The following is a 23,105-nucleotide window of genomic DNA, read 5'->3' on the forward strand; positions in this document are numbered from 1 at the left end:
AGACACTGATGTGTCATGAAACAAGGGGGGGTCTCCTACAACCAAGGCAAAAATGTGACAGCCAGTTTTTACCTACGATATCCAATTTGAGTTTAAGGCCTATGAGACACTTGCCGGAAAAGGCTACATCTCTGTCGAAATCTGCCAGTTGCTTCCCTCCAGAGACAGACAGGACCCAACTGGAGTTCCCCATCTGAGCTGTGCTGCTGCTGCTGAAGGGAGCAGTTGGGTGGAAATCCCCCTCCTAGAGCCCACCCCTTCCCCTCCCTGCTGTCTGTCTCTCACCAGGCTCCTTCTCCCAGGCCACATCCAGAGGCTTCTCCAGGCTGTCATGCTCCACGCGGCACCGGAAGCGCTCCCTCTCCTCGGGGTCGATCTTGACACTGAGCAAGAGATAGTAGGTCCCGTCTGAGTTGGGGGCGACCAATCCTCGGAGGGTGTCCTCCTGCCAGACCTCCCCGTCCTTCACCCAGTTGGCCTCAATCTCCTTGGGGTAGAAGCCGTGGACTTGGCAAACGAGGGTCTCCAGGCCGTCATAGTCTGCCTTCCTGGTCACCTTCACCACTGGAGCCTCTGCAAAAAGGGCCACATTGTGGTTAATGATAGACATCCACAGCGGGAGCCTGGAGGAATCCTGTATTTTTTAAGAGCAGAGGAGCAGGGACCCAAGGGGCAACCTAGTCAGAATCTCACATCTCCAGAAATTTAAAATAACTGTGAATAAATGGGATTTCCTCAAACTGCCTTGACATCTTCCCCAGTCAGTGTCTATGGTGGAACTGTTTTTAGATGTTTTATCCTCTGTTTGCCAAAGCAGACTCCTTTGGGAGGGAGAGCTGGGTACAAATTAAATTAATTTGTCATCTTGCAAAGCTCTAACACTACTCAAACATGACAACTTGTGGTTCCAAGATTGTCCCAGGGAGCTGCGTCTAGGCTGAGGGGGCAAATTTCACCAGGTCCCCAATGGCGGGATTCATTGAGATCCTTCCAAGTTGCAAGTTATGAACTGAGGGCAGCTCAGGCTGATCCTGGTTCCTCTCTTGAGGGGGAACAAATGCTGGACTCGCTGTTCTCTGTGACTTTTCAGCTCCATAGTTAGTGAACAAAGCCAACAGCCCTGGGAAAGACAGAGCTCCTTTCTAGTTCTCCTGCCTGCCCTGAAAGGGTCCCTTGAGGTTGGAAAGGGCCCATCTCCCTTCTCCACAGCTGCCTCCCCTGGAGTGGAAATGGCAGACCAGGAGACCCAGTAAGCCAGCAACTTGCGCACATTTAACTTGTGCACATACAGCTTTACAGACTTGGTAAAAAATATTGTAAAAACCAAAAAGAGGAGGCGGGCGTCTGGGAAAGAAGGAGTTTGGCAACCCAATTGCCTTTGAATCCAATGTGTTTTGGCTATACATGATTTTGGCTTTAGGCACGATCTGCAGAATGTAACCCTTGTTCAAAAACTGGCTCCCTGGGTAGCTGTTGTCTGAAGGGGCTGTTCCAGGATCCCACCCACTTTGCAGTGCCTGGACTGGAAACTCGGTCTAGGAGGGGATGTGACTCTGCTGGGGGGTGCAGGAAGGAAGGAAGGTCAAGCCCTTTCCCCACAGAAACCCAAAACAAGACCCCACACCTGTCCTCAGCCAAACCTCTGTCCCAAAGAGGATGATTCCCAGCCTCCTTTGCACGTTGTCACCCTTGAAAACCCTTCAATGTGGCCTTTGAGGTGAAATCCTAAACCTCAACGAATATGTCCAGTGTCTCTGGGGTGAATTATCACCAGGCCCCACAGATGAATTTGCTCAGATCTCTCTAAGCGTGGCTAATATGTATGTGTCAGGCCTCAAAAACGGAGGGTGCTAGAATTATTGCCTTTTTAATTAATGTTCATATTAGCAAAGCTAATAGTGACAGGAAGAAAGCCAGTCAAAACACTTGATCATTTGATTGGCCCCTGAGCCAGATTCCTGAAGGTAGAAGAGTGGACTGTACCATTTCAAGGCACAGGGTTGGGGAAGATGACACTTCTGAATGTTCCCCATGGAAAAAAGTAAAATTCCTCACAAATAAAAAATATAAGAAGGTAGAAGAGGGACTTCCCATACTCTCTCACTATGTGCAGGATATCTGCTTCTAGGCCACGAGTGGCTAACCTACACTTAGTGAGGGGGCTCCCCACACATTTCCTATTTTAAAAAAGGTTAATTAATATAGTTTTAAAGACTTTCCCCACAGGTACATACCCAAGTGTAAAGGCGAAAGGTCTGCATATTTATTGCTTTCTCCGTCCAGCCACGCTTCTCCTGCGCACACTCTGAGAAGAATGCCCCCGGGTAGAAAAACAAATAGCAGATACGCAGCAGTCTTTCGTGTGAGATAAGAGGGAGTAAATATAGTCCAGACAGCTTCTTCTAACTATAAGCGTTTATTTACAAGCAAAGCATTACATTCCATCGGAGCTTAAACCCATCATGTCTTTCTCCTTTCACTCTCGGAGAAAAGTGAAACCAATTCTCACAGAACAAAGACCTGTGGCATACAGGGCAGCGTCGCTTAGACGCTCCTCCCCCAGGGCAGAACATAAGGAGGTTAACTCTATAACCTCCAAACTCCACACCCCCTCTTGTTCCGCACTGGGGGGAAACAAACACCAATGCTTACCCCAAACCCAGACCTTCGCAGAACTCCCCATGCCTCTGGAAGGGTAGTGGTTTCGTAAAACCATTGGCGAGGTTCTTAGCTGAGGGACAGTACTTCAGCGCAACTAATCCCTCCTGAACACTCTGGCACACATTCTGAAAGCGAATGTCTAGATGTTTAGTCCTGGCCTTAAATTGCCCCGATTCGGCCAATTTCTGGCACGGTTGGTTGTCCTCGAAAACCGTGATGGGCAGATAACTCGATCCACAGAGTTCCTGGACCAAACAAGCATAGTACTCCAACTCTCTGTACACTTCAGAAAGAGCACTGAACTCAGCTTCAGTGGATGAAAGCGCTATGAGACTTTGCTTCCTGGACCTCCACCCAACTACTGAGTTCCCAAACTTCACCACTAGGCCGGACACGGACTTGCGATCTTGAGGATTAGCCCAGTCCGCATCCACCCAACAGGTCAGCTTGACCTCACCCTGAGCTGACAACTTAAGGCAAAAGTCTTTGGTATCCTGGAGATACCGCAGTATCCTGTTGATGCCATTCCAGGCCTGTACACTAGGACTTGAAGCCTCTCTGCTGAGCAGATTAATAGCAAACACTATATCTGGTCTGCTCCACTGGGACAAATACAGCAAACTTCCTATAGCTAACTGAAAGATTTCAGCATTTTTGAACACAGCGCATTCTACTTGCTGGCTTTCTTTCACGTAGCCAGTCTCCATGGGACTTCTGACACCTGTGCAATCACTCATCCTGAACTTCTGAAGCAGTTGCTCAATTTTACCTCTCTGGCTGAGCAAGAAACTTCCATCTTGTGTTCTAGAAACATCCACACCGAGATAAGTCCTAACAGCTCCAAGCTGCTTGAGCTTGAACCTTTTACCAAGCTCCTTGGCAAACTTTTCTACCTGCTTATCTGTCTTTGCAAGAAATAAAAGATCGTCAACAAAGATTAAAAGAGCTTCCTGTGTCTCACCTGACCCCTTCAGGTACAGGCAACTGTCAGCAACGCTTCTCCTGAAACCTAACTCTTCTAAGGCTTCATTCAGGCACATATTCCAGTTTCTGGCAGATTGACGTAACCCATAGATGGATTTGTGCAACCGCCACACAATGCCTTGCCCATTGATCTCAAAACCTGGTGGAGGAAGCATGTACAACTCCTCCTGGAGATCTGAGTTCAAGTAGGCAACATCCACATCAAAGTGGTTTACCTTCCAACCTCTCTGTGCTGCAACAGCTAAGAGCATGCGCAAAGTTTCACTTCATGAGGTAGGAAAATACACTTCCGTGAAATGAATTCCTTTCCTCTGTGTGAAACCCCTGGCAACTTATCTCGCTTTATACTGTGGTTCTCCAGCTTCTGTGGATTTAAGGCGATAAACTCATCTGCAACTCACAGCTTGTTTACCAGCCGGCAATTTTGTGAGTGAGAACACACCTAGAGATTCCATTGATCTCATCTCCTTCTGCATCACCTCATGCCATTTGCTGGCTTCCTCCTGAGGCAACATCCTCAAAGGTTTCAGGTTCACATCTGGCTACACCAACCCACACACTTGTGGCCTCGAACCTATCAGGAGGCTTGCCCTTGGTTGACCTCGCTGACCTTCTCAGCATGAACCCTGGCACCCCCTCTGACCCACTAGTGCCAGCAAGACCATCCTCAGTGTCAGAAACTTCCCCCTCTGACCTGCTGCACCTTTTGAACCTGACAGCCGGTCCTGCAGGTGAGGAAGGCTCACTCTTTGGCTCAGACTTGACAGTGGTTTGAGGAGGTGTTTTGGGCCTCCCCCTCTGAGGGATCCTGAGCTGCCCCTGTTGTGGGCTCTGCCCCTGCGGCAGACTCTGTTGCTCGGGACTTTGGTCCTCAGCAGCAGGTTCCTCTTCCTCCTCCCCATCTGAGTCAAAGAACTGCTGTGAAAGCACATCTGGATTGCCGTGCAGACGCGACCACCCAGCCTGTTCACAGAACTCAGCACTGTTGCTAATCACCAGTCTGGACTGGTTCCCACTCAGATATGCAAACCGCCAAGCTTTTGAGCCAGGTTCATACCCCACAAAGATCATTTTCTTGGATCAAGATCCCTTCCTGCGTAGAGCCATTGGGATGGGGACCCAGGCCTCACAACCAAACACACATAAGAAATGCACTTTGGGCTTCTTACCGTGCAGCAGGAAACAGGGTGTGTCTCCTACACTTGAATTGTACACTCTGTTCTGTGTAAAAACAGAAAATTTCTAGGCTTCGGCCCAAAAACGCTGGGGTAGCCCTGCATCAAAAAGAATGGCAGACACTGATTCCTGCAAAGTCCTATTTTTTCTCTCCGCAGTCCCATTCTGCTGTGGACTGTAAGGTGTCATCAGCCGGTGGCTGATTCCCTTCTGTCGGAAGAAATTCTGCAACGCAGACCCAGTGAATTCTGCCCCCATGTCACTTTGAAAACTCCTCACCTTGGTGGAGAAGGTCACTTCAACTGCTGTGATCCAATCTTTGATCAACCCAGCAGCCTCTGCCTTGGTTTTTAAAGAAAAAACCCAAGCCGATCTCAAAAAATCATCAACTAGAAGAACGTACTCTGAACCCCCCGAGGACTCTACAGGCATGGGCCCACACAAATCTGCATGAACCAATTCAAAGGGACTAGTGGTCTTTCTGTCTGACCTGGGATAACTGCTTCCCTCCCAGCCAAAGCTGCTTCCCTCCCAGCCAAAAGTACATTCTCCGGGACCAATCTTCCCAGTTATTTCCATTTAATCTTTCAAACGGAACATTAAAGGATTCAAAAATCTGTGCCTGGGGTTGAGCCATTCTTCCCTCCCTTCCGTGGCTAGAGCTTACTCACTCTTCCGCCAACCAGGTTTCCGAAGAATGCTGCTCCCCTCTCTTCACCAGCGACCTCAGAACTGCCCTTCTCTTCCTGGCAGGAGATCACAGCTGGCAGCCATCTTTTCCTCCCTTCTCACACTTTGAAATGTCGTTTCCATAACCTTTGCATATTTATTGCTTTCACCATCCAGCCACGCTTCTCTTGCGCACACTCTGAGAAGCACGACCCCGGGTAGAAAAACAAATAGCAGATACGCAGCAGTCTTTCGTGTGAGATAAGAGGGAGTGAATATAGTCCAGACAGCTTCTTCTAACTAAAAGCGTTTACATACAAGCAAAGCATTCCATTCCATCGGAGCTTAAACCCATTGTGTCTTTCTCCTTTCGCTCTCGGAGAAAAGTGAAACCAATTCTCACAGAACAAAGACCTGTGACGTACAGGGCAGCGTCGCTTAAGACGCTCCTCCCCCAGGGCAGAACATAAGGAGGTTAACTCTATAACTACCAAACTCCACAAAAGGATTTTCAGTATCCTGCCTCAAATCTGTCCATTTCAATTTTATGTTTGTACTTAATTTAAAAAGCCTTTTGCTTTCCTGGCCCCTTCCCTGCAGTTTCTGTGTCCCCTCCCCCCATTTGTCTTCTGCCATCCCTTATTCTATCCAAAGGGGCATGGGGGGCTGTTTTAAGCATCTCTCCCCTCCACTCATACTCTAAAGTGACCCCCTTTCTCCTCCCAGAGGTCCAAACTTATTTCTGCCACCACCACGAAGAAAAGTGTTTGCTGTTTGGTCCAGAAAGGAAGACTGCTAAGGGGGGGAGCTTGAAGGGAAACTGCCCCACTGAGACCCCCTCCCCACTGAGCCCCCCTCACCTGTTCTTTGCAGAGTCTCCTTTCCATAGTCCAGGAATTTCTGCAGCCACTCAATGCAAATCTCCTCCAGGTAGTGCTTCGTGCGCTGGTTCCAGGCCAAGTCAGCATCCCACTTCCTCTTGGTCACTTGGGCCTCCGTCTGGGCTGCCGTCCAGGTGAGGGTCTCCTTGTCGAAGGCGAGGAAGTCTCTCCCGTCGTAGCCGTACTGCCTATACCCTCCTTTGCGCCCGTCTGACCTCAGCTCACAGCCATACATCTCCTGAAAGGTGTGGATCCCTGGAAGGACCAAGAGACGCAGGTCAAGGGGGGTCAGAGCAGCCCCTCCCCCAATCAGCAAAACAGTCCAGGAAAAAGGATTTATTTCCCTCAGACTCAGGAAAGAAGTTGAGAAAAATCAACCAGCATTGTATCTTTCTGAAGGCTCATCCGCATAACACGTTCACTGAGGGAAACACCACAATCCTGAGCATATAAAGCCTCCCTTTAATTGCCCCCTCTCTCTCATCACCTCACGCTTTCTCCCCCCAACACCCCCAATTCCTAATGGATTCTCCCAACTCTCTGGAGGCGGGGGAGGGGTGGGGTTTCCCTTCCTGTCCAACAGGAGCATCCCTTGCAGAGTCAGAGGTCACAGTCTGTCCCTCTTTCCCCCCAGCTCTGCTCCTCTGGATCTTGCCCCTTTTGGAGAGACACACCAGCTGTCCCCCCCAGAAAGGGGGACACCCACACATTGGGGGCCCTTTCAAGAGAGAAGGTCTCCTCTTCCCCTCCATCTCTCTCCCCCCAGCTTCTCAGTATCAAGGACCTTTTCCCTCAAAGGAGGAAAGTCATGGAACGGCCTTTGGAAAAAGAAGTTTCCTCATAGCCTGGGAGGGAAAGGGAAGCCACAAGGGGGGTTTGCCCCACTTCAAAATGGCCCCCTCCTCAGCAGAAGCCAGGCTGCCCTTGTCAAAGATGGCGGGTCCCTGCATCCTCCTGCCCACGCCAGGGGGCTACCACCAAATCTTCAAAACAACAGCAACATTAAAACAATCATTTTGAAGTCCCATAATCCTTAAATTGGGCAGATCATTTTGATTCTCCCATTACGTATTACAGTGGACCCTCCAGATACACACTTAATTCGTTCTGAGGTCCATCCACAACCCAAAAAGTCTGCAAGCAGAGGCGCCACTTCTGCGCACACATGCGGCACAATAAGAGTTCTTCTGCGCATGTGCGAGCGGCAAAAACATGGAAGTATACTTCCAGGTTTGCCGCATTCGTATCCCGAAAATACACAACTGGAGGTGGATGTAACAAGAGGTACGACTATACATACATTTCTTTTTGCATATTTGCTTGAAGCTAAGTCACACTGAGTGGGGTTGGACTTACTTCCAAGTAAACATGCAGAGGATCGGGCAGTTACATTTGTGTAATAAAATAAAATCTGTTTGTGATCCTGGCTGCCCACACACCAGGACTAGCCCATTTCTGAACTCTCTTGTTGAGGGACTCTTTCCTGGCAGTCAGTTCCATGGGATAAGGCAGGTTTTAAAGAGCAGCTACCAGATGTGGGGGCCTGTTCTCTATCAGCCCCCCAGAAGCTGGAGTGAGCAGTCCGGACAACCTGATGGATTCTGAAAGGCTCCAAAGGAGAAAGGGGGGCTGACAGCCAGCATCCCTGTGGGAACCCCCATCTCCCTGTGGAATATGGAATAGGGACACCATCCTTCCTTCCTGTCATCTCCAGCACTGCAGACCCCGACCGCCCCCCAACCCCAGTTCTCCAGGGCAGTGGGGAGGATGAGAAGATTCACAGAATGAGAGAACTCATAACTGTGCCTGTTCTGTGGTCATGATTGCCCCCCCCCAGCAGCCTGGGGGGCATAATGGCACCTCAATAATGCAACTAAAATCCATTTGCTGCCTGGGACAGGTATTAAGGCACATGAGCACAGAGTTATCAAAGTTTCAGGTAACACCCCTCTAATTTCAGTATCGGCAATGCCATGGCTGGATTTCCAACTGGATTCCCAGCTCTTTGCTCTCTTCCAGGATCCCTCCCTATTACTCCTTTGCCACAAAGCCAATGCCAACGGTGCCAGGGAGAGAGCAAAGCGTCAACTGGCATCCTTGTTTTGTGCCACAAATAACAGGCATGGGGGTGAAGGTGATGAGGTGATCAGGCACTCCCATTTCTTTAAGAACTTGCCATAGTTTGCTGTGGTCGACACAGTCAAAGGCTTTTGCATAGTCAATGAAGCAGAAGTAGATGTCTTTCTGGAACTCTCTAGCTTTCTCCATAATCCAGTCCACATACTGCTTAAGCCTGCCTTGTAGAATTTTAAGCATAACCTTGCTAGCGTGTGAAATGAGTGCAATTGTGCGGTAGTTGGAGCATTCTTTGGCACTTCTTCTTTGGGAGTGGGATGTAGACTGATCTTCTCCAATCCTCTGGCCACTGCTGAGTTTTCCACATTTGCTGGCATATTGAGTGTAGCACCTTAACAGCATCATCTTTTAAAATTTTAAATAGTTCAGCTGGAATATCATCACTTCGAATGCAGGCTTTCGCTGAAGCCTGGAGAGCGAGAGGGGTCAGTGCACACCAACCCCTCTCGCTCTCCAGGCTTCAGGAAGCTATCCACAAACCTGCGGAGCCTGGCGGGAACTCGGGCTTCCCCCACCCCAGCCCGGCAAGCTCTGGGAGCGATGGCGAGGTTGAGCGCAACCTCGCCATTGCTCCCGGAGCTTGAGGGGGGGAAATATTTTTTTTCTTTATTGCCCCCCCCAAAAAAGTGCGCCCTATGGGCCGGTGCGCCCTATAGGGCGAAAAATACGGTAAAGCCTTGGATGAGAAAGATTCCCGTATGTGAACATAACCACGTCTCAGAATGTGAAACGTCACACAGAACTGTTTAACCCTGTAAGTTCTGATTCTCCTCACATTAAGTGTGATCAATCATGATACACCTATACCTTCAACATTGTTTTTAAATAGAATCAGGTAACATTTTCAGGGCTGTCTGTGGCACCTTTGAAGTGGTCTTCTCATTTGTTAGGGATTTTCTGAGCTAAGGAATTGCAAGAAATGATCTGCATCAGGAAACGAGAGGCGCCCCTTGGTGACATTTATGGGGCATTTTCCATGGACAGGTGCAGGGGCTCAGGAGGAGCCCAATCCCCATTTTTAAAAGGGGGAGAAGCGGAATTCCCAGGCGCCCAAGAGGAAGCCTGCAAGGCAAGGCAAGGCAAGGCCTGATCCCACTGCAAGAAAAGCAGACCTGCCCATTGCAGCGCTGGCTTGGTCTCAGCTGACCCCCTGGGTTTCTTCCTTGCAAGCCTGACAAGGCCAACGAAGGCCCCAGAGGGCTGTGGACACACTCAGGCTGACCCCTTTGGCAAGGCTCCTTCCACCTCCAGTATTCTGTCTCACAGGTGGGGAATCTCTTTGGCTTCAGGGCCAGATCCTGATCAGGGTTGTCCCCATGGGCCAAAAGGGGCAGGGGGCTGAAGCTGACATCATAGCATAGCCCACCCGTCAATCTCACCCACCTTCCAAAAGCCCTTGAGGGGGGTTTCCAAGCACCCAGCAGGGGCACAGCCTCTTGGGAACTGCAGCACAAGGGGCACTGCCTGCCTTGCACTCAGCACTGGGAAGCTAGCAAACTACTACTTTCTCATCTCCAGGGGAAGCCCTTCATTTTAGCCACATTCTGACGCAAATCCCCTCCTGAATCCGGAACATGAAGTCCTGCCAAACTGAGCAGGATTTTACTTCTGCTCATGGGGCAAATCCTACCCCCTGGCAGGCCAAGACTGGCCCACAGCCACAGGATCCCCATCCCCCCTTCTGTGTGGACATTATCGCTTGCCCCTTGGGTCCCTGCAACATGGAATAGTGGCTTCAGCTGCATGGAGACTTGACGTGTTTGTTCCAGGAAACAGAAATCTTTGGGTCCATTCCCTCTGTCCCTGCCATCCATTCATATTAATGGTAAGAGCTGCTCAACAGCGGAAAGGGCTCCCTTGGGAGGTGGTGGAATCTCCTTCCTTGGAGGTTTTTAAGCAGAGCCTGAGTGGTCAACTGTCATGGATGCTTTAGCTGAGATTCCTGCACTGCAGGGGGTTGGACTAGATGAGCCCTGGGTTCCCTTCCGACTCTACGATCCTATGATTTTTTGAACTATTATAGAATTCTATTTTATTTATGCTGAAAATTATGCAGAGAAAAAACTGGGAGCATCTTAAAGCATCAATCGTAAACGTCATTCTTAGGAAGTAAGCTCTTCCAGACACCTTAGGACTGAACTGCTTGAACTGGCCTTAGGGTTAGTTAAGCCATTACAGGACATAAGAACAGCTTAGCTGCAGGATCAGAGGCCCATAGAATCTGATTTTTGGTGCCTGCTAAAAAGATTTATGTTTAGGCAAGCCTAACCAAACACATAGATGTCAATGTTTAAATCTTTTTTTCTCTTAATCTTCATTTCCAAAAATGTTTTAATTGTTTTTGTCTATTGTTTTAAACTGTATTTAACAATAATTTTAGTATTTCTTGCAAATATTGATGCAAATATTTTAATGCAATGAAGCAGTATATTATTAGACAAAATAAAATCTTATTAGACAAAAATAAATACAATGAAGAAGGTTCTGCCAAATGTTGATAAACTTCTAGTTCCAATATGAGACTCTCAAAAAATGATAAGGAGCAGGAGGATAACATGTTTAATCAGTTTGGAGAAGAAAACAGGGTAGGATTCTTCCAGCTAATCATTATCATGTATTGTTACACCACTAGATAAAAATACTTCTCTGAAAAGAACTTTTCTATTGATAGGAAGAGAAAACTTTAGATGAGAATTGGGTCTTTAAAATGTTGAGTGTCTGATGTAGAGCTAAATTAAGGATTATCCTCAGAGCACACGCAATGCCAACTCCTCCAAGACTGCATTTCAGCGAACAAACAGGACTCTTGAAGCACCCTCTCTGGCCGTTACACGTGTGTAGGGGGCAAGTGCTGTGAAAGGTGTTGTGGTGCTGTTAGGGCTAAAGTCCTGAAGCAGGGAACCTGCTTAGGAAGTGAGGAAGTGGAGAAGCCTGGAAGGTAAAGGTGCCAAATCATAGAGAGATCTCCCTCCAGACCCAGCAGAGGCTCCCACTTCTGAAGTTCTGATCCTAAATTGGAATTGGAGGGGGGAGTCACTCAACTTTGGGGCTAAACACTAATGCCTCCCCCCACCCTTCCAGAATGCTGGCTCCTTTCACACAATTAACGTCTTAAAAGAATTTTGACATTTCAGAATAAAGTTTTAAAAACAAAAATGTGTGCCAAGAGGCTTTTGCCGGATGTCTACCAGCTTTTACTGAGTTTAGTGATTCGTCATAACAGTTCCAAGGCTGGATGGGGCAGGGGGAGGAGTGTGGCAGAATGCTGGAGGTGTGGGAGCCTTGGGGGCTCTGGTCCACCCTCCCCTCCCCACTTCATGTATTTGCCACTCTGACCCCCCAAAACTCAGTCCATTTGTGTTCCTTAAAAAGGCTTCTCTTTCCACACTGTGCCAGGGAGTGGGAGGGGCTTGGTGATGGTCAGAAGGGTCAGCCAATCAGCACCTCTGTCTGGGCAGCTGGCTTCTCCTTAAGCAGGACCAGAACTCAAGGCTTGCTTGTCTCAGCCTCAGGATCCCCACCCTTCTCTTCCCCTCCCAGGTGAAAATGAACTAGACAGATTTCTAGGCTTGGGAAAACCAAGCCTAGCATGGAAGGAAGGGCAGGCAATGGAAACATTTCCTTGGTAGGATGAGCAGGTCCAGAGTGTGTCCTACCAGGGGGGGTCTCTCCCCTCCAAGGCTCATTCTCTGTCCCCTCTACCCCACACCTTCCCAGCCCCCATTAAGACCTTCATTAAGGGAAGGGGAGATGCCTCTGCCCTGGTGGAGACCCCCACTGTTATGTACTGAAGTTCTCACCCTGGGCCAGCAGGGGGATACTGTAGATAGTTATGCAAATGAAGGATCGAAAAGTGACGTTCAGTGATTGGATAGTTTTAGAAAATGGCAACAGTTGCATTGTTCTGGAGCTCTATATAAGCGGGCTGACTGAGCTCCTCAGCCTAGTTCTGTTCTGGCATCTGAATAAAGAAGAGCTGTTTAAAGAATTGCTGTGTCGTCTGACATGTTCGCCCACAACTTAACACCCACCCTCCATTTCCTTTCCTCCCAGCAGCCCCCTCCCTGCAATTCTGGCCCTTGGAGGAAACGTTATGGGGGGGGGGAGGTGTGACTGTGCCTCTCCTGCCTTCCACTCACCTCCGCTCTGGTTGAAGCGATTCTGCAGAGTCTGCAGATCCACCCTGAACCCCAGCTCAGCGCCCTGAGATATCTGAGTCTCCGTGTGCCAGTACTGAGGATCCTCCTTCTCCACCTTCCTTATCCAGGGGACGCGAGGAAGATCCTGCTTGGTGTCACTGTCGTACTGTTCAATTTGCTGTTCATCCACGTACCCCACAATGATGAACTGGGGCAGCCCCTGGCCAGGCTCAGACACGGCTGTGACGAAGTAGCGCAGGGAGTGAGAAGTGGAGCCTGGAAAGGAAGAGAAAAGGGGGCAGAGAGTTGGGGGTCCTGCAGATGAAGGCAGCAGCCTAATCCTGCTGTATTGCAGGCAGCAGCCCTAAATTAGGAGATGCATGGACTATATGGAACTTGCCGAACTGACTGGGAGACTCCAAGACCAGAGAGAAGAGACAGTGGAAGAAGATTGGAAGTTTAAAGAATATTTGAAAAAATATGCTAATATTTAAATCTTAGAATAGTTTTGGAAGTGGATATAGGCTGTAGGATTAGAAGCAGAACATGTTGTTGTTGTTTAGTCGTTTAGTCGTGTCCGACTCTTCGTGACCCCATGGACCAGAGCACGCCAGGCACTCCTGTCTTCCACCGCCTCCCGCAGTTTAGTCAAACTCATGCTGGTAGCTTCGAGAACACTATCCAACCATCTTGTCCTCTGTCGTCCCCTTCTCCTTGTGCTCTCCATCTTTCCCAACATCAGGGTCTTTTCCAGGGAGTCTTCTCTTCTCCTGAGGTGGCCAAAGTATTGGAGCCTCAGCTTCAGGATCTGTCCTTCCAGTGAGTACTCAGGGCTGATTTCCTTAAGAATGGAGAGGTTTGATCTTCTTGCAGTCCATGGGACTCTCAAGAGCCCCCTCCAGCACCATAATTCAAAAGCATCCATTCTTCGGCCATCAGCCTTCTTTATGGTCCAGCTCTCACTTCCATACATCACTACTGGGAAAACCATAGCTTTAACTATACGGACCTTTGTTGGCAAGGTGATGATATTTTTTCCGGCAAACTTAATTCCGGCTAGGGATTCATCCAGCCCAGCCTTTCGCATGATGAATTCTGCATATAAATTAAATAAGCAGGGAGATAATATACAGCCTTGTCGTACTCCTTTCCCAATTTTGAACCAATCAGTTGCTCCATATCCAGTTCTAACTGTAGCTTCGTGACAATGTTTAGGAAAAATAAGGATAAGACAAGAATTTGTTTGTATTGTCTGTTTTTCTGTTTGCGTTGTTAAGTTGTGTTATAAAATGAATATTTTTGGGGGGGGGGGAATAAATAAATTAGGAGATCCAAAGTTTATCAGGATTTGGGGGAGTTTGTAGACCTGCCCTTAAACACAGAGGAGGCAGAGCAGAGGGAGCCTAAGAATCAGAGAGTTGAAAAGGGGAGAGGATATAAATACAAGTAACAAAATAGCCTATGGAGCAGAGGGCGAGAAAAAGCTCTGCCAGGCAGCACTAAATCTCTGCATGTCTCTGCTGAGGCTCCGTGTGTGACTGAGAGAGGCCAGCCCCTTCCTTTTGCCAAGGGGGCAGGAATTGTCCCCCACTTGCAAGCGCCAAGCTGATGAGAGCTCCCACAACATGGTCTGAAGGCTCAGGATGCAGGCACCGAACGGAAGCTAAGCAGGCTCAGGTCTGGGAAGTGGATGGAGGGGAGACCAGACAAAGCAAAATCCATATATTGGGAGAAGAGGAAGCTGCCTCCTCCTGGGTCAGAACACTGGTCCAGGTAGCTCAGAGTTGCCTGTCCTGACTGGGATGGCTCATATCTGCAGAAACAGGCCTAGTGAAGCCACCAGGGGGCCTAATGAGTCTCCACAGCAGATCCCCATGAGAAGCAATTAACCTTTGTTGACGTCAACCAGCATATTTTGCTGTTTCTGCTCACTCACCACACTCCTTACCCCTCTTCCCAAGTCATAGTGAATGTGTACTAAGGCGGCTGTGTGCCTCCTTTGCACATGAGGAAAGAGCCAAGGCTCCATGGTACTTCTCTAGGGCCACTGTTGTGCAGGGTACAGGATGAGCCCCACAGAGAGCGCCCCCCAAGACAGCTGCAGCCCCTTAATTCCCACCCTGGGCTCCTTTGGGAGGAAGGTGGGGATATAAACTCAATTTTAAAGGATGACTCTGTCAGTACCAAGAAAGGCCTCGCAGATTTGGGCATAAGGATGAGGCCTTCCTTCCAACACCTGTCCCATTCTCTGCCTAGAGATTATCCGAGACCCACAGAAACAGCTCACAAAGACTTGGGGAGGGAGGGAGCTGATCATAGGCTTTCAGCATCATACCTAGAGGGGAACAGTGCTAAAAGGGGAAGAGCAGGCTATTCCTGTTTTGCCTCAGGTAGCGGAAACGGAACGTATAATTATTATTATTTATTGAATTTATATACTGCCCTATACCCGGAGGTCTCAGGGCAGTTCAAGGAACAAAATCAAAATATAAAACCACAAAATATTCAATAATTTAAAAAGCCAATACCCCCCACAACCTCCCCCCACTTTTAAAAGGATCTCAATCAAATCAGCCAAAGGCCTGGTTAAAAGGGAATGTTTTTGCCTGACTTAGTCAAAAGGTGAATAATGAAGGTGCCAGGCGAACTTCCCTGGGGAGAGCCTTCCACAGATGGGGAGCCACTTCAGAGAAGGCCCTGTTCTCGTATTGCTCTAGAGAGGAGGCAGAGGAAGGAGGACCTCAGAAGATGAGCTCAGGGTCTAGGTAGGTTCATATAGAAAGAGGTGGTCCTTGAGGACCCTGTGAAAATTGTGTTGAATGCAGTTTGGATAACACCCTCAAGGAGGAAGAAGCTCGCTTGAGTTTGGCCAGTGACTCATCTCAAAACAACTAGGAAACTAAAATAAAAATCATAGACAGGACTCTGAGGGCCCAGCCCCCCTGCGATGCTGGCATCTCGACTGCAGCATCCATGGCAGAAGGCCACACAACCTCTGCTAACAAATCTCAACGGATGTAGGATCTACCACCTGCTGAGGGAGATCCACTGTGGAAAACAAAGTTCAAGGAAGCGTAAACCTGCAAGATGAGTTTGCTTGAATTACATACGCCGTGATGGTCGGTTTGGTTTCCTTTCAGGCAAGATCAAATGGGACCCACGTCTAAGACCCTCCCCTCCCAGGGCAGGGGCTTCCCCCACTTCAAACCACAAGAGCTCAGAGCAAGGCTGCCTCTGGTTGTGGCATCTGGCTAAACAACACAGGCAGTTATGTTCAGTGGTCGGGAGACAAAGAGCCACAAAATGAGTCACACGAGTCCCCAAAATGAGGAATCTGAAGAAACCAGTGGTCTCCACCACCCTTTGCCCAGCCCTGTAGCAGACACAGTGAGGGTGCAGCCCCCCATATCAAGAGGGTTCGAGAGAGAAATAACAGGTCTTACTCTTTAGTTCTTAAAGCTTTGTAAGTTACTGTGAGAATTTGTATGCACAAGCAACTATTAAACTAATGCTAGTATTATATTCATACCATTTTCCATTAGAGAACCACAAAAACTATGTACTATAAAAGCAAACAATATTTTTTGGGGGGGCGGGAGGAATCACAAACATAAGAAAATAACCAACCAACCCAAACTAGATAATCATATTCTTCCGTAAAGAGGATCCGAGTGCAAAACTAATGTTATCTCCCTCATCCCATAAACAGCAGGGGTCAAGGAGAATTCCCACATTATCTCAACACCCTATTCCCCCTCCCCACTCACAAAAATGCCCTGCTGCTATCTCCAGATCTTTCTCCCATGAATAATACGCTTGTCTCGGAGACTTCCGGTCGACGCCAGCGATTAATGGCGGGTTCCCTCTGAGCTCCGGAGGGAACCGGCCCCGTGGAGCGTGGGTCTGGCCGCTGCGGCAAAGCGGAGACCCGAAGAAATCGCAGGCGGTGAAGCCTGCGAACGTGGAGGCTCGGTGGCCTCCATTTGCGCCCCCCCAACTGCAAGGGAGCCTTTTTAAAGGCTTCTGAACGGAGCGGGGGTGAGTGGCGCGGAGCTGAGAGTCGCGCACCATCGTACCGTCTTCGCGGGGCGAAGCCGCAAGCCATTGTCGGAGAGCGTCGATTCCTTTCTGGAAATTCGGACTGAAAACAACTACCCGTGAGTAGGGGTAAGAAGAGAAATTTATACAAAATTTTTAAGCAATTTGGCACTGAAAAGGGGAAGTACCAACAGGAAGTCTGCTTCTCCCGATTTGTAGACAGAACAAAGCAAAGAGAATATAAAGTAGAAACTTTGAAAGACGTTATTGAAAGACTCTAATTCAACACTAAAGAAAGAAGGACCCCCCTCCGCTTAGCAGGGGCGGAGGGGAGAAATTCGAGCATTATTCCTCCTGCAAAGACAGCGAGAGGCATTTCCATTGGCTGCCTCTAAAACCTGGAACGGACTGCTTTTGACAGCTGTCAAAGTGCTAAGTGTTAAGAACGTTGATACTCTGTGAAGGAAATAATTGCTTATAAAGAGATTATGGACAGAAAAAGCTATTTTTGGTTGAAAGTGTGTTTGGTTAAAGAACAAAGGGGAGCTACTAGGACTATATTTGTTACTACTGAAATTGAAATTGAAACTGTGTCCCCCTAGAGGAGATTTGTTGCAATAAGCTTTGTGCTACAAAATAACAGAGCCTGGAAAATTCCCTTTCAAAACAAAGTAACCAAGCGTGAGACTGACCTTGGATTGTTGCATGGGAGTGATATGGCAGATGAGAAGGGGAAAATAGAACAGACGGAAGAAAAGAAGCTTAGATCTGGGAAACAATATAAAACCGGCATTGCACAGCAGAGAAGGGCCTCAACATCTGGTTCAGCGGGCTCATCAGGAGTTACAGTTCTACAGCAAAGACCAAAAGTTATGTCATCTCAAGATCCAATCGCCCAGGCATTAAGTAAAATTAATACATCACTGGAATTCTTAGCTAAACAAGTTGCAGAGACAAATAAGCAAGTAGCGGAGGCCTCAGCAAAAATTGACTTGAATACTACAAGCATAAATGAATTGGGGAAGAAGGTGAATTCTAATACACAATCTATTGAGAAGTTAATAGAGGAATCGGCCTCCACCAGGAAATTAGCTGAAGAAGCAAAAGAAATTGCAACTGCTACCCAGTAGAGGTTTCCACCGGTATATAAGAACCTTGAGGACCATGACCTGACCCTGTCCATGTGGGAACTTCAAGGGAAAGAGAAGAATTTGAGACTTCGGGCGGTACCAGAAGAGGAACAAGACAACTTGGTGGACTTTCTTATGAAAGAATTTACAGAATTTTGGCAAAAGGACTTGGGAAAGGAAGAAATTAAGATAGTGAGCGCTTTTAGGATTGGTAGGAAACAAAGAAAGAATAAAGCAAGGGACTGCCTGATTTCGTTAAGATCAAAAGAAGAAAGAGATAAAATTCTCAATTTACAGTATCAAAGACGTTTGGAAATTGGAGACTCTTTCGTGGAAATTTTTAGGGATATCCCTAAACTCATTTTGGATGTCAGGGCCCACTACAGAGATCTGGTGGACCTACTGAAAGGAAATAAAATTCTTTTAGATGGGAATTTCCTCAAGGCCTATCCTTTAAACTTAAAGGAAGGAAAATAAGAATAAGGACTGTGGAGGATAAAGACAAATTTCTTAATGAACAAGGCGAGAATCTGCAGAAGGGAGTGATTGGAGAGGACCCAACTGACTCACAAGGAATTTTGGATGTAGCAAATTTATCATATGGACTTGCTGAACCAGGGAAAGACACACCACCGACTGAGGAAGAAGAGCAACTCGGGGCAGTAGGAGGGAAGAACAAATAATTTACCATGGCTCTGCAACTTCTAAGCTGGAATTGTAATGGGATCAATTCCCCTCGAAAGAGGAAAAGTGTTTTCCATATATTAAGGAAAGAACAATTGGATTTGATTTGTCTACAGGAAACACATGTAATGAGGTCACACAGGAAGCTGCTCATCAATAAGAGATTGGGACAAGAATTTATTTCATCGGACAAGGTTAAAAAAAGAGGAGTTGTGATATATGCAAAGGAGAAACTTTTACCGAAACAAATTTTTAAAGATGAACAAGGAAGATATCTGGCTATTGAAATTCAACTTCAAGGAGAAAAATTCCTGATTGTAGGGGTGTATGCACCGAATGAGGGGAAATCTGAATTTTTTAAGAAGTTGCATGAGGTTCTTTTGGACTATATGGATTATAATATAATTTTAATGGCAGATATGAATGGAGTTGTCTCTACAAATATGGACAAGGCACAAAGACAAGTAATCACTAAAGATGGGAGATTACCAAAGACTTTTTTTGAACTGACTGACAATATGGACCTGATTGACATTTGGAGAACTAAGAACCCTCTAGAGAGAGAGGGAACTTTTTTCTCTGAAGCAAAAATGACCTGGACTAGAATTGACCAAATTTGGATTACTAGAGGAATGGCACCTAAGATAAAAAAGGTAGAAATCTGCCCCAAAACTTGCACCGACCATAATGCTGTAAAGATGGAGATGAAGCAAATAACACCCGGCTCCTTCAGATGGAGGATGAATGACACCTTATTTAGAGATGAAGAAGTATACAAAAAGGCCCAAAAAACTTTGAGAGACTATTTTGAAGTGAATTTGGCCACTAATGTCGAAAAAAGAGTAATTTGGGATGCTAGTAAAGCCGTGATGAGAGGGTTTCTGATTCAACAGAATGCAATAAAGAAGAGAAGTCGAAATGAGAAAAAGGATAAAATTCTGGAGAAAATAAAAGAAGGAGAGAAGAAACTGAGAGCAAAGCCAAAGTCACAGGAGACTTTGAAAGAAATAAAGCTACTTCAGGTACAATATATGGAATTGATGAACCAGGAAATAGAATGGAAAATTAAACAAATGAGACAGAAGACATTTGAATCAGCAAACAAATGTGGGAAACTATTAGCATGGCAACTGAAAAAAAGACAAAAACTAAATACAATTACAAATCTGGAAGTGGAAGGGAAAGACATACATAACCCAAATGAGATTAGAAATTGCTTCCAGAAATATTTTAAACAACTTTATGCACAAGGGCCACAGAACGAAATGGATATAGACCGATTTTTGAAGACAAATGGATTACAAAAAATTTCACAAGAAAGTAAACTTATGCTGAACTGTAAGATAACCGACCAGGAGATAGAAGGTGCCATTCTAAATATGCAAGTGGGCAAGTCTCCAGGACCGAACGGGTTGTCTTCCTGCTACTACAGATTGTTGAAAGAGTGGCTATTGCAACCATTGAAGGAAGTTTGTAATGAAATTTTAGAGGGGAAAAGGGCTCCAGAATCGTGGAAAGAGGCCTACATTACACTAATACCAAAAACAGAGACTGAAAAGACTCAACTTAGGAACTACCGTCCCATATCCTTATTAAATGTGGATTACAAAATTTTTGCTGACATATTAGCTAAGAGATTGAAAAAAGTGCTGATTGAGGAGATTCACAAGGACCAGGCGGGCTTTCTCCCGGGTAGACATCTGTCTGACAATTTAAGGAACATAATTGACATTTTGGAGAAGTTAGAAGTGAATATAAACACTAAGGCTGTTTTGATATTTGTGGACGCGGAGAAAGCCTTTGACAACATTTCTTGGAGCTTTATGAAAAAGAACCTACAGGGTATGGGGGTAGGCCATGATTTTGAGAATGGTATTGGTGCAATATATTCAGAACAAACGGCTAAACTAATTGTAAATAATGTGGTTACAGAACAGTTTAAGATAGAAAAAGGGACACGACAGGGATGCCCAATCTCCCCTCTGCTTTTTATCTCGGTCCTGGAGGTTTTGCTGAACATGATTAGAAGGGACCGGATGGTTAAAGGTATACAGGTCGGAGCGAAACAGTTTAAATTAAGAGCGTTTGCAGATGATCTAGTCTTGACACTACAGGAGCCAGAATCTAGTACTAAAAGAGTTTTAGAACTAATTCAAGAATTTGGTCAGGTGGCAGGATTTAAATTGAACAAGTTAAAAACCAAAGTTCTTGAGAAAAATTTAACACCGATAGAGAGAGAAAAGTTCCAAAATGAAACAGGCCTGACTGTGGTTAAGAAAGTGAAATATTTGGGGATTAATATGACAGCTAAAAATGGGAATTTGTTTAAAGACAATTATGAAAAATGTTGGGCTGAAGTGAAAAAAGATTTAGAAATTTGGTCAAACTTGAAGCTTTCCTTGTTGGGTCGAATTGCAGCTATAAAGATGAATGTATTGCCTAAAATGTTGTTTTTGTTTCAAACTTTACAAATTTTGGACAAGATGGATTGTTTCAAGAAGTGGCAGAAAGGCATTTCTAAATTTGTCTGGCAGGGCAAGAAGCCTAGAATAAAATTTAAGATATTAACTGATGTAAAAGAAAGAGGTGGATTTGCCCTGCCAGACTTTAAACTCTACTATGAATCAGCAGCATTTTGCTGGCTGAAAGACTGGCTGCTTCTTGAGAACACAGACATTTTGGATCTTGAAGGTTTTAACAATGTTTTTGGGTGGCATGCATATTTGTGGTACGACAAGGTGAAAGCACACAAAGCTTTTAAAAATCATATTGTCAGGAGAGCACTGTTTAATGTTTGGACTAGATATAAAGATCTATTGGAAAATAAAACTCCAAGGTGGTTGTCACCAATGGAGGCTAAGGCTCAGAGAAAACTTAACATGGAGGCCAAATGGCCAAAATATTGGGAAATTTTGGAACAAGAAGGGGACAGACCGAAATTGCAGAGTTTTGAGAAATTGAAAGATAAAGTGCGAGATTGGCTTCATTATTATCAGATAATGGAGGTTTACAATTTGGACAAGAAAGTTGGTTTCCAGGTGGAAAAATCTAAATTGGAAACAGAATTGCTAGAATCCAAAACTAAGACTTTGTCAAAAATGTGTAACTTGCTGCTGAAATGGAATACTCAGGATGAGACGGTTAAATCTGTAATGATTAAATGGGCACAAGACGTTGGACATAATATCATGTTTGCTGACTGGGAACAGTTGTGGACCACCGGGATTAAATTCACGGCATGTAATGCCTTAAGAGAGAATATTATGAAAATGATATACAGGTGGTACATGACCCCAGTCAAGCTTGCAAAAATCTATCATTTGCCCGACAATAAATGTTGGAAATGTAAGGAAAATGAAGGTACATTCTTTCACCTTTGGTGGACGTGTCCCAGGATTAAGGCGTTCTGGGAAATGATATATAATGAATTGAAAAAGGTATTTAAATATACCTTATTGAAGAAACCAGAGGCCTTTCTCTTGGGCATGGTCGGCCAAGTGGTGCCAAAGAAGGACAGAACTTTTTTTATGTATGCTACAACAGCAGCAAGAATACTCATCGCAAAGTATTGGAAGACGCAAGATCTACCCACTCTGGAAGAATGCAGATGAAATTGATTGACTGTATGGGACTGGCAGAATTGACGAGCAGAATCCGTGACCAGGGAGAAGAGTCGGCTGAAGAAGATTGGAAAAAATTCAAGGACTATTTACAGAAATATTGTAAAATTTAAGAAAGTTAGATGGTGCTGGATTGAAATTGAGAGGTTTCTAGCTGTAATGATATATAAGAACATAGATGGGGGGGGAAAGGGTTTGAAAAATAAGGTAATGTTACAAGCTGTAATGCTTTAAATGAAGGATTTGCTGAACAAATAACCTTAATTGGGATACAAGAAGGAGAAGTATGAGGAGGTCTGAGAAATTTGTTATTTAAAAGTATGGTTTATGAATTTTATGTTTTTGTTTAATGTTTCTGTTTGTTTTTGTTTGTTTGTTTAAAAAATTGGAAAATTTAATAAATATTCTATAAAAAAAAAAATAATACGCTTGTCTCACAAAAGTGTCTGTTTAAAACATTTTTCTTTGGGCAATCCTATCCAGATAGGCAAATGTTGACGTGTTTTGAACTCTCAATGCTAATTTTAGTTATTTTTTAATGATTTAAACTGATTTTATTATTTTACTATTTCCTGTAAATCAATAAGAGTTTTAGTACAATTAAAGGTATACATTTTTTTGTAATTTATTTAATCATTTTTTCGATACAAACAACAACCGCAAAAGACACATACAACAAATACCATAATAACAATAACACAATTTGACAATTCAGATTTGAATACACAGATATACCTATGACTACACCTTTTTTAACAATATTTTCCCACCTCTCTCTTCTGCCCCTACTTCCCACCACTATCCGCTTTATCGCTTAAATATTTGTTCCAGATTTCTTCATATTTATCCATTCTTATTTTGCGTCGACATGCAATTTGTTTGTATATAGCTAATCTGTCCATATTATCAATCCATGTGCTCAATGGAATCTTTTTGTGGCTCTTCCAGTTCATCAAAACAAGGTTTTTTTGCTTCTAATATAGCATG

The 23,105-nt window shown here is 45.7% G+C and overlaps 1 protein-coding gene across 1 annotated transcript in view; it reads right to left on the minus strand.

Annotated features, from left to right (window-relative positions):
- LOC128409445 (H-2 class I histocompatibility antigen, Q9 alpha chain-like) overlaps window positions 1–23,105 on the minus strand; it is a 36,622-nt gene that overhangs the window by 10,887 nt on the left and 2,630 nt on the right. The window contains exons 2-4 of the mRNA XM_053379954.1: window positions 12,647–12,922; window positions 6,351–6,626; window positions 286–573 (exon numbers count right to left, since the gene is read on the minus strand). Coding sequence (XP_053235929.1) covers window positions 286–573; window positions 6,351–6,626; window positions 12,647–12,922 — 840 coding nt within the window. The remainder of the gene's footprint in view (window positions 1–285; window positions 574–6,350; window positions 6,627–12,646; window positions 12,923–23,105) is intronic.

Source organism: Podarcis raffonei, chromosome 2 (assembly GCF_027172205.1).
Source record: "Podarcis raffonei isolate rPodRaf1 chromosome 2, rPodRaf1.pri, whole genome shotgun sequence".
NCBI classification, from domain to species: domain Eukaryota; kingdom Metazoa; phylum Chordata; class Lepidosauria; order Squamata; family Lacertidae; genus Podarcis; species Podarcis raffonei.